General features: G+C 44.5%; 1 protein-coding gene across 1 annotated transcript in view; it reads right to left on the reverse strand.

Moving 5' to 3' along the window:
• Window positions 1-204: 204 nt before the first annotated feature.
• Window positions 205-12056, reverse strand: part of ltbp1 (latent transforming growth factor beta binding protein 1) — a 294226-nt gene continuing 282374 nt past the window's right edge. The window contains exons 33-37 of the mRNA XM_063191291.1: window positions 10552-10622; window positions 9297-9321; window positions 8949-8954; window positions 7193-7342; window positions 205-3032 (exon numbers count right to left, since the gene is read on the reverse strand). Of these exons, the coding sequence (XP_063047361.1) occupies window positions 2785-3032; window positions 7193-7342; window positions 8949-8954; window positions 9297-9321; window positions 10552-10622 (500 nt within the window). The 3' untranslated portion in view covers window positions 205-2784. The remainder of the gene's footprint in view (window positions 3033-7192; window positions 7343-8948; window positions 8955-9296; window positions 9322-10551; window positions 10623-12056) is intronic.

The following is a 12056-nucleotide window of genomic DNA, read 5'->3' on the forward strand; positions in this document are numbered from 1 at the left end:
CAAAAAGCAATTGCGGTGGGTGCAGAATATCAAGGAACGCACAAGAAAAAGGACAAAATATCCGGACACCACAGAGGCTCCCTTGTCGTGATTTAATGTTGTGCCAGTTTTCATTAAATCACAACAAGGCATCTTCTGTGGTGTGCGGATATCTTTTCCTTTTTGTTTTTTCGTTCAGATCCATTAGACAGACCATAAGCCAGTATAAATATCACAATTTGTGATTTATTAGAAGAGGTTTAATAATAATATACATAATAATAATACGGATATCCAATACAAGAGCTATTCATTCATGTACAAATTAAAAATACATAAATTGTTTATTTTTTTTATCAACTCTTCTGTTTAAATGTACAAAATCTACTCCCACGGATGTTCCATAGCAGCTTTGCAACCTGGCAAGACGTTTACACATTGCAGTGAAAATGCTGAGAAAGTTTTTTTTTTAATCTTTAAGTATGAAAAATATAAAGGAACACTTCATTTCATGTTTTCTTTTTTCTCCACATGATAAAACAAATAATTCAAAAGAAATAAAGATGTGTAAGAACACAAACTGCTCCACAGGGCAGACAAAGCGAGAGAGAGAGATAGAGAGAGAGAGAGAGAGAGAGAGAGAGAGAGAGAGAGAGAGAGAGAGAGAGAGAGAGAGAGAGAGAGAAATGGAAAGGGAGAGACGCACACTGTGTGTGTGTGTGTGTGAGCGGGCGAGTGAGTGAGAGAGAGAGAGAGAGAGAGAGAGAGAGAGAGAGAGAGAGAGAGAGAGAGAGAGAGAGAGAGAGAGAGAGAGGGAGAGATAAAAAGGAGGGGACAGGGAGAGAGTGTATAGGGACTGAGGAGAGAAGAAGAGTTAAAGTCTCAAAATAATAATTAAAAAAACTTAAAAAATAGAAAAAGCGATTGTCCAATGTCCCAGACAAAGAGAAGTAGTTTTTTTCATGTTTGCACAAAGCATCATACAAAAAACTGCCTAGAAAGAAAGAGAGCTTATTTTCAAGGAATTTACATTAACAACACATTACAGTGATGTGCAATCTGTATGCGTTTTGTGACACCATGGAGTAAAAGCAACCACTTTTCACTTCTTCCTCGACCTACCAGCACCTCATACTAGGGCCAAACTACAGAGACTAAAGGGAGGAAGACACGACATATAGCCGACTCCATACATACATATAGTTCAGTAGATGACCAATTGGCTGACGTCTGCTCTAGAACAGTGTGCTTACAGGGGAGCCATGTTGGGACAGTATTCCTCATTACCACAGTGCACCACGCCTATTCACTATTTATCATACGGCTTCACTGTAGCTTTGTGTCGCCATCTTGGAACAACACTTAGAGAGGGCATTTCTCATAGTGAAAGGGAGTAGTAGTAAACGCCCATTTCACCAAAGAGTATCCAATAACTAGTTCTAAGTGTAAATAATAGGGCTGGGACTCGATTAAAAATTTTAATCGCATTAATCTATAGGCTTTGAAATTAATTAATCGAATTAATCACATTTTAATCGCATTTAAATATCTGATTTGAGAACAGTGAAAAATATTTTTTTTCACATGGATTTTGAATAATTACAATAAATAAGCGTGACCTAAATCATTATTCATTTTTAAAAGAAGAGAGAACTCTTCTCAATTTCAGCAGGCTGTTCACCATCAGGCGTAATACTGCCCTCCACTGGTCTAATCCAGAACTATGTAGCTATATTATACTGCGATTATTTTTTTTAATCGCATTAATTATCACGTGATTAATTAATCGAAATAAATGCATTAATGTCCCAGCCCTAGTAATTGATAATTGGATACACCTTGTGAAAAGGGGCATCACCAGTCCTAGCAAGGCCGGGACACTTCACTTTGAGAAACGGCCCCTGACAGTGGTGATTGGGTGCTTTTTTTGCACATCCCCTGGCAGCCAATGCGGCATCTTAATATTGTTTTATATGTGTATGGATTGAAGCATAAAGAAAGGATGTAAGAGAGAGGGTGGGTGACTGGCTGGCCTCTGCACTGTGTAACGCAGGGGTGGGGGGTGGGGAACCGTTTTCATTCGAGGGCCATTTCTAATGTTATTAAGTCCTCCAAGGGCCATACTATGAACACAAATCAGGACTTCCCCCTTTACAACAGACCCCACCTTTACTACTGTAGGTCCCCTGAAAACATAACTTAATTGTACTGTATTGCAAATGTAATTTCTAAAATTTCTTTATAAACACACATTAAACATTAGAATTACATCGAAGGCAGGACAAGATGACCTAAAAGGATGGCTGTGAACGGCCCTCGAGACATAGGTTCCCCACCCCTGCTGTAACGGAACCATAAACAAAGGTTGCCTCAGATTGGGAAAAATAAAATACTAAAACATTATCCCCCAGCAACAGTTCGTAGGGTTTGTCGGCGCACAAGAAGACCCAGTGTCTCGCTCGTGCGTTTTTTTTCTTTTTTAAAAAGCTCCTTCTTATTTAAGAAAACCTTACAAAATAAAAACAAGACAAACAGAACAAAACAAAACAAAAATAAAATTGAAACAGACAAAAAAAATACATTTTATACAATTCTGCTCTCTCTTCTCTCCACAGAAACCACATAGCATTTTTTTTGTAATCAGGTCTTCATCTCAAGTATGACTGAATTCTCTTTTTTTTGTTCTTTTTTTCAGTTTTTTTTTCTTCCTGTTTTAGTTTCATTTTATACAGTGCAGAATATATGGGCTTGGATTAAATAAGTGTTTTAGTGTTTCTGGCGCCCTCTGCTGGGCTTTCAGGGTCATCACTCCCTCTCGCTGCTGGCTGCTGCTGCTTCTCTGGCTGCTGCTGCAGTTTGTTGTGGTGCTGATCCTCCTGCTGCTGCTGCTGCTGCTGCTTGCTGGGCCTTCTCCTTCGGCACGCAGTAGTTGGGCCGCTCGGAGTGCACGAAGCCGGGCAGACACTGGCACTTGTAGGAGCCCTGGGTGTTGATGCACTTGGCGTTCTTGCACAGGGACATGCGATTGTTCAGCTCCGAGCACTCGTTTACATCTAGGAAGAAAAGAAAAGAAAGGAAAAGACAGAAGGAGAGAAAGAGAGACAGAAAGAAAGAAAGGAAGAAAGAAAGAAAGAAAGAAAGAAAGAAAGAAAGGAAGATCAAAAGATAGAAAGGAATATCAAAGGAAAGAAAGAAAGAAAGAAAGAAAGAAAGAAAGAAAGAAAGAAAGAAAGAAAGATAGAAAGAAAGAAAAGAACTTCATCTTAGACGCAATAGATGCAATATTCACATAAACAGTGAGCTCAGCGAGCTGTTGCAAAAAGAGAGAGAAGGAGAAACCAATCATCATAATGAGACCACACTATTCACTAGTGACACCCTCATACATCTTGCAAGCAGACTCAGAATAAACGGCAGAGTAAACGCTAATATGATAATAGGACAAAAACAACAATGAGTAATATGACATAAACACCAATATACGACTTAATATGAGGCTGAAGACGAGATGCTTTCTGAGTACGACAATTCATCTGACTTCAACAGACTTATCAACAGCCACAAACAACAACCAACAGCCTCATAATCATCTATGAGGATCAATTCCCTCTTGACAGTTGCACACTACTCACAGTGAGTCTTCATTAGAAACACCCGAGCCCTCATGAACATCAGTCCTTATAATAGCAGAGCTGTCTTGACATGGAATACACAACAATGTCATCTTTCTCTCTCTTTCTCTCTCTCTCTCTCTTTCTCTTTCTCTCTCTCTCTCTCTCTCTCTTTCTCTTTCTCTTTCTCTTTCTCTTTCTCTCTCTCTCTCTCTCTCTCTCTCTCTCTCTCTCTCTCCCGAACAGAAAAGACCTCCCCCACCAATTCCACGGTACGGATCCATCTCTTGGCTAATGAGGTGTTTCTTCCAGTCGTTTATGGTGCTATTTCAAATCTCGAAAAATGGTTATCTGAACTTCAGAGATCTCTGAGAGTTGTTTAATGAAGCACAACGGCGATCGTCACTCTTTCCAGCGGCACTCGGCTTCAATCACTTCGGTCGCACCCTGGACAGAATGATGTTCTGTCTTCATGACGGCTGTTTCACTATATCTCATTCTGATACAATTAAGACACTGAGCTTCGCCATTCTGAACGGGGGCAGAGACGGTCTAACAAGGAGATAGAACACTGACGAATCTCTCCATAGGAATAAACGGGGTCAAATCGTAACGCCAAAACGTCGATATGAGATTGGTACCGTTCAGTTGTCCAACTTTTGATTGTCCCACTTTTGCCAATATGGCCGCCGAGTGTTCTATCTCCCCTTAGCAACAGTATCTCTGACGGGGGGGCGCAAAAAAAAAAATCATGATCTGCACTGTCGGTCTATTAGTGTCTCATCGGTCACGTCAGTAAAGATGGATTTTACGGCTAAACTGTCTTTAACGGTCTTCAAAACAAACACAGATAAGACAGCATTCAGTGTAGTGAACTTCTCCTTTGTCCTTACAGGCAGGCCATTTCTTTATTTATTTAAAAAAAAAATGTCCTTTTTGACATTATTTGATAGGATAGTGTGAGAGGTGGACAGGAAGCGAATTGGGAGAGAGACTGGGAGGGGTCAGCAAAGGACCCGGGCCAGGAATCGAACCTGGGTCAGCCGCATGGCAGGCTAGTGCCCTACCGGTTGGCCAAGGCACGGCCCAGACAGACCATTTCTAATATGTAAAGGCCCATAAGGGATAATCACAGGGGGAAAACCTGAAAGGGGTGTGTAGCAGGCTTGTATGAAATTCCGAATTGAATGAATTGAAATTCAAAGTAATGCCATAATACGGACACTAGGTGGTGACCCACACCACCCATTGAGAGTACACACCACCACCTAGTGTTCATAATGGCATTGCTGTAAATTTCAATTCATTCAATTCAGAATTTCGTACAAGTCTGGTGTGTGGTGATCACGAAGTAGGAATTATCCTCTAATTACGTCAGAGAACGAACTGATGGCTGATTTCCATTGTGTTTGTTTAACACGTTAAGACACAGCGCTATAAACTTGCTGTTATCAGAATGGCAATGACCAAGTCATAGTGCATTACTATAGCCCTGTGTAATGTCATAGTATTGTAATACTAGGGTACGTAGTTAACTTTTCAGTGACTATTACCGCATGCCACTGGTGGTACGGTGTGCATTAAGGGGCTACCTGAGCTGGCATGTGTCTGACGGTCAGCCACAATAGTGGGCAGAGGCGTGCACAAACATTTTGGGGGGCAGATGCTCAAGGTGGGCACTTTTTCTTCCAACTTGCAGGGGATCCCCTACCACCCCTTTGTCTGGCATTATGAGTAAATCCTCAAGCATTTGCATTTGTAGATGTCAACATGTCAACGTGGACCATAGTATTGTCACACTGCGACAAAAAAAACTAACTAAATAAAAAACTTTCCAAAAAGGGCATTTTTGTCCAGTAGGGCAAATGGTGCAGGTGCTTTAGCACCACCTCGTTCCTTTCTGTGCATGCCTATGAGGTGTGGTAAGTGTGGTATACTGTAGTGAGGGAGGCTGTGATAAGGTGAGATTTGCCCTCCCCTTCTCCCAGTTTCACAATTGGGCGCACGGTCACGCACGCAACCCCGAAGTAATTGCATATCCAATGCTGGCGGAACGGCAATGTAGCTGTATTAGTGATTGTTTGTAGGTCTAGAATGGTATGGACCAATCATGTAAAATGCTCGTCATTGGTTAACTGAAGGATGATAGCTAATTGAAGGGTGTATGTATACCCAGCCCATTGTTGCGAGGGCGATTAGTAAGCAGCTGTTTTTGAGCTGGCTTAACGCCCAAATTTCTGCTTAGTCAGAGTAGTGCATCTAGGCAGATGATTGCCGTTGACTTTATGTCTGTATTTAATTTTCGGATCCAGATTTTTTTCATTGCCAGTAGTGTGTCAATTTATGTTCAGTTGCCCTCGTGCAAGTTTATGTTTTGGTGTCAGAAAAATAAAGCGCAACATATTTTTGATAATTCTTGGACCTTGAAGTCAAATTCATCTCTCTACCTCTGAATCCCAACCGTTTAAGCCATCCTTGACGAGTGAAGAGCATGTCGCTTCATCACAGAGGCTAACTGTGCGTGCCTACCACCTTGTGCATACAGTATGTGGCATTTGTTCTATAATCACGTGTGTACGTGGAACACCTCAAATTATAAACAATATAAACAGCTATCACTTCTGTTCTGTGTTGGAAAATAGCTTGTGTTATATCAACCGTAGCCTCCTTGTGTAGATGAGCCTGCCGGCTGGCCTATTCTGGCCTGGTGATTCCAAAAGTCAAAACAAAGTGTGGAGAGGCAGCCTTTAGCTTCTATGCTGCAAAGCTTTGGAACCAGCTTCCAGATGACGTAAAAATGCACCCACTATTGAGAAATTTAAATCTAGACTCAAGACAAAGCTGTTCTCAGATGCTTTCCCCTAGCGCAAATTATATATCATTCATTTTTTATTTTTTATTATTTTTTTACCATATGTTTTATCTAGATGTTTTAAATGTTCTTTGACTCTAATTTGTTTCTTTCTGTCTTTCTTATTCCTTTCTTTTTACATTTGTTTTTTGTGAAGCACATGGAGTTGCACCTGTGTATGAAATGCGCTATACAAATAAGCTTGCCTTGCCTTGCCTATTCACTCATTGCTGAAAAGACATTGTTATGGCATTACTGAGAGCGTTACTGTAAAGGTACACTGTGCAGAAAATGGTCAAAAAAGGTACTGCAACTATGCTGATCATTGAAACTGGGTTGCCTATTGCCAAGTTTGATCTTTTTGCTTTTTTTCTAGTATGGCCCAAGTACAGTCATTTTTGCAGCTAAAAATGCCTATTTCTGGAAATTCAAAATGGCGGACCATGGAGAAGATCCCCCTTTTCATGTATGAAAAGTGCAATTTTCCCAGTCATAATGAATACTTAGAATTTGATGGTGGTGGTAAGTATTCATGAAAAAGGTAACATTAGTGAATGAGTAGCAAGGATTCTGGAAATAAACAACTAAAAATCTCACACAGTGTCCCTTTAAGTAACAGATTAAGACTTTGTCATTGCAATTTTTGTGATATTAAGGCTATAACATAGGCTCTGCGCAAAGGAGTTGAAAGAACCTTCATGAAGTGCTGTAATGAGCTAGAACTGTGTGTGTGCTGTGGAGTTACACTCACCTACGCAGGCCATGCGAGACATGTCGAGCGTGTAGCCGTCGAAGCAGTCGCAGGTGTAGCCTTCCTGCACGCGCACGCAGCGGCCGTTCTCACAACCGTTCAGCACGCCGCACTCCTCCGCACGCAGACCCTCAAAGGCGTCATACGGATCTGGAGACGAGAGATGCACGAGAGTCAGTGTGTGTGTGTGTGTGTGTGTGTGTGTGTGTGTGTGTGTGTGTGTGTGTGTGTGTGTGTGTGTGTGTGTGAGTGAGTGAGTGAGTGAGTGAGTGAGTGAGTGAGTGAGTGTGTGTGTGTGTGTGTGTGTGTGTGTGTGTGTGTGTGTGTGTGTGTGTGTGTGTGTGTGTGTGTGTGTGAGTGAGTGAGTGAGTGAGTGAGTGAGTGAGTGAGTGAGTGAGTGAGTGAGTGAGTGAGTGAGTGAGTGAGTGTGTGTGTGTGTGAGTGAGTGAGTGAGTGAGTGAGTGTGTGAGAGAGAGAGTGAGTGAGTGTATGAGTGAGTGAGTGAGTGAGTGTATGACTGAGTGTATGAGTGAGTGAGTGAGTGAGTGAGTGAGTGAGTGAGTGAGTGAGTGAGTGAGTGAGTGAGTGAGTGAGTGAGTGAGTGAGTGAGTGAGTGAGTGAGTGAGTGAGTGTGTGAGAGAGAGAGTGAGTGAGTGTATGACTGAGTGAGTGAGTGAGTGTATGACTGAGTGTATGAGTGAGTGAGTGAGTGAGTGAGTGAGTAAGTGACTGAGTGAGTGTATGAGTGAGTGAGTGAGTGAGTGAGTGAGTGAGTGAGTGAGTGAGTGAGTGAGTGAGTGAGTGAGTGAGTGAGTGTATGAGTGAGTGAGTGTATGAGTGAGTGACTGACTGACTGACTGAGTGAGTACGTGACTGAGTGAGTGTATGAGTGAGTGAGTGAGTGAGTGAGTGAGTGAGTGAGTGAGTGAGTGAGTGAGTGAGTGAGTGAGTGGGTGAGTGAGTGAGTGAGTGAGTGAGTGAGTGAGTGAGTGAGTGAGTGAGTGAGTGAGTGAGTGAGTGAGTGAGTGTGTGACTGAGTGAGTGAGTGAGTGAGTGTATGAGTGAGTGAGTGAGTGAGTGAGTGACTGGGTGAGTAAGTGACTGAGTGAGTGTATGAGTGAGTGAGTGAGTGAGTGAGTGAGTGAGTGAGTGAGTGAGTGAGTGAGTGAGTGAGTGAGTGAGTGAGTGAGTGAGTGAGTGAGTGTGTGACTGAGTGAGTGAGTGAGTGTATGAGTGAGTGAGTGAGTGAGTGAGTGAGTGAGTGAGTGAGTGAGTGAGTGAGTGAGTGAGTGAGTGAGTGAGTGAGTGAGTGAGTGACTGAGTAAGTGAGTGAGTGTATGAGTGAGTGAGTGAGTGAGTGAGTGAGTGAGTGAGTGAGTGAGTGAGTGAGTGAGTGAGTGAGTGAGTGAGTGAGTGAGTGAGTGAGTGAGTGAGTGAGTGAGTGAGTGCAGGGCTGCTGACAGCTTTGGCTGGGCCCAGAACAGTGTCATCTGAAATATGACATGACATTATGAGATTTCATGTAAATTCTGAGAGTGCAGGTAAGGATACATTTTCGTTTTCAAATATTACTGTGTTATTCTAGAAAAGGATCACCCTAAATAGGTGCCTGTTCAACCTATACAAGTTAGTCTTGTGGACGTTAAAGTCATTTCTCCTGCTTTAGCTGGACCCACATTTCAATGTCACCACTGGGTGGCACTGTTGGATAGGGAAACTGGCAGCCCCAGTGCTGTAGAGTAGATATGATTCTAACCACTCTCTCCACCTGCTCTCTACATCTCCCTCACCTACACCGAGGGCAGATGTTTGAGGTCCTAAGCGAAATATAGAAAAGTGGCCTTCGAAAGTATGTCTTGAAGTGCATACGCAAAAGGGCCAAACCTGCATGACGCCTGTTGTTATTGGCCTATATATTGGCCTATCCTTGCTGAAAACTGAGACATACAAAAGGAATCAGTGTTCACCAACGGAAGTTGGTGTTGGAACTGAACCGAACCGAAGCATTTTATGGTCATGAAAAATTGGCATTGTTAGGACTATCTATTACAGGGTTCCCTAACTTTTCTGGGTCAGAGGGCTACCAGGGGCTACCAAGGGCTACCCGAGGGGTACTTTTGTTCAAAATCCTCTACTGATGTCTTGACATCATTCACAAATCACACTAGATTGAATGATAAATTGGTTATACTTTATAAGGAAATATTCTTTATAAGCTCTAAAGAAATAATCTCATATTTAAATTAAGAAAAGCATTAACTGTGACTAAAATCTTGTACAGTAGTCTTGACTGTTTATTAACATCCTTGGTGGGCACCTCAGAAGCTTCTGGAGGGCTACCTGGCGCCTGCGGGCACCACGTTGGAGACGCCTGATCTATTACATAGCCGAATGTCACTTAATGAGAACAATCCTACAATGTTTATGACGCTTCCAATGTCGGCATTATGAGACTATTATGACACTGTCATGTTATAGCCTACCAAGTTGCTCCAGGTGGCAGGGTGGTACCCCGCGTGTCACCGGTGTGTGAGTGTGAGTGTGAATGGGTGAATGTGAGGCATACAATGTAAAACGCTCTGAGTGCTCGAAGCGAAGGAGTGGAAAGACGCAATACAAATGAAGAGTTCAGATGCAAAACCCCCTAAGTGCCATTTCAGAAAATAATCTTAATTCATACGCAATACAAATGCAGTGCATTTACCATTAACCATTTACCATTTACACCTATGACACGGGCGTCAAATTAAGTGTTAGTCCATGTATGTGTGTGTGTGTAAGAGAGAGATAGAGAGAGAATGAGTGTGTGTGTGTGAGTGTGAGTGAGTGTGTGTACTTGTGTGTGTGTGTACGCGGCCATCAAGTAAAGTGTCAGTGTGTGTGTGTGTGTGTGTTTGTATGTGTGTGTGTGTGTGTTACTTACTGTCCTCCTCCTCGTAGATGGGCAGTGTGTGTGTGTGTGTGTGTGTGTGTGTGTGTGTGTGTGTGTGTGTGTGTGTGTGTGTGTGTGTGTGTGTGTGTGTGTTACGTACTGTCCTCTTCCTCGTCCTCGTAGAGCGGCAGGGTGTGTGTGTGTGTGTGTGTGTGTGTGTGTGTGTGTTACTCACTGTCCTCCTCCTCGTCCTCGTAGAGCGGCAGGGTGTGTGTGTGTGTGTGTGTGTGTGTGTGTGTGTGTGTGTGTGTGTGTGTGTGTGTGTGTGTGTGTGTGTGTGTGTGTGTTACTCACTGTCCTCCTCCTCGTCCTCGTAGAGCGGCAGGGTGTGTGAGCCCTGGGACTGCTCGGGGCCGTGGGGGTGGGGGCGTGGCCGTGGGCGGGGCTGGTAGTCCAGGCCCACCTCATACTCGTGCACGGGGGCGGCCACCAACGCGTCGCGACCGTAGGGCCGTCGATTACCGCTCAGGGGCACGTTACACATGGTGGCATAGTCCTCTGCAGAACAGGAAGAGGGAGAGAGAGAGAGAGAGAGAGAGAGAGAGAGAGAGAGAAGGAGAGAGGGAGAGAGAGAGAGAGAGAGAGAGAGAGAGAAGGAGAGAGAAAAAGAGAGAGGGAGAGGGAGAGAGAGAGAGAGAGGGAGAGGGAGAAAGAGAGAGAGAGAGAGAGAGAGGGAGAGGGAGAAAGAGAGAGGGAGATGGAGAGAGAGACAGAGGGAGATAGAGAGAGAGAGAGGGAGAGAGAGAGAAAGACAGAGAGAGAGAGAGAGAGAGAGAGAGAGAGAGAGAGAGAGGGAGAGAGAAATAAATTGAATACTTTATTATAGACTCAAGGTTTTTAAACACATAGAGAAGACAATGGCAGTACAGTGCTAATATAAAACAAGGCTGAGAGAGAGATCCATTTTACTCTGTTCGGACCTATACACAGTTACTGACATTGTGCTGTGTGTGCCCGGACGGATGAAAGGAAGGATGAAAGGTTGAGTGAATGATGAAGAGGAGGAGAGGAGATGAGATGAGAGGAGAGGAGAGGAGAGGAGAGGCAGAAACAGAGAGATACAGTACAGAAACGAGTGGGAGAGAGGGATAGAGAAAGATACCGGAACGGAGGAATGTCCTTTCCACTCCTTTCACGTTCATTTACAGCGACCTTATCGCACCTCATCATAACGATGTGAGCCACTATGAAATTTACATAAAACTTTTATGACAAACATCACTTGAGGTCAACATATCGGGGAGACCATCAAAAAATCCAGCTAACCATTGTCCTATATATCAGAGGATTCAAGTGTAATGAAATCACGGTGTGTGTGTGTGTGTGTGTGTGTGTGTGTGTGTGTGTGTGTGTGTGTGTGTGTGTGTGTGTGTGTGTGTGTGTGTGTGTGTGTGTGTGTGTGTGTGTGTGTGTGTGTGTGTGTGTGTTGGGGGGTGGGGGTGGCAGGGGGGGAGGCGTGAGGAGTGGTGGTGGTGGTGGTGGTGGTGGTGCAGGAGTGTGTGCATGTGTGTGATGGGTCAGTCAGGACCCCTGCCACTCTCCTTCACCCATCCACCCTACTCTCCTCCTCACCACCACCTCTCCTCCACCCTGCCCCTCTCCTCCACCCCTCTCCTCCTCACCACCCCTCTCCACCCCTCCTGCCCCTCTCCTCCTCCCCCCTGCCCCTCTCCTCCACCCCTCCTGCCCCTGTCCTCCACCCCTCCTGCCACTGTCCTCCACCCTCCTGCCCCTCTCCTCCACCCTCCTGCCCCTCTCCTCCACCTCCACCACCCTCCTGCCCCTCTCCTCCACCCTCCTGCCCCTCTCCTCCACCCCCCTGCCCCTCTCCTCCTCACCACCACCTCCACCCCCCTGCCCCTCTCCTCCACCCCCTGCCCCCTCTCCTCCTCCCCTCTCCTCCTCACCACCACCTCTCCTCCCCCCTCCCCC

Source organism: Engraulis encrasicolus, chromosome 24, assembly GCF_034702125.1.
Source record: "Engraulis encrasicolus isolate BLACKSEA-1 chromosome 24, IST_EnEncr_1.0, whole genome shotgun sequence".
NCBI classification, from domain to species: domain Eukaryota; kingdom Metazoa; phylum Chordata; class Actinopteri; order Clupeiformes; family Engraulidae; genus Engraulis; species Engraulis encrasicolus.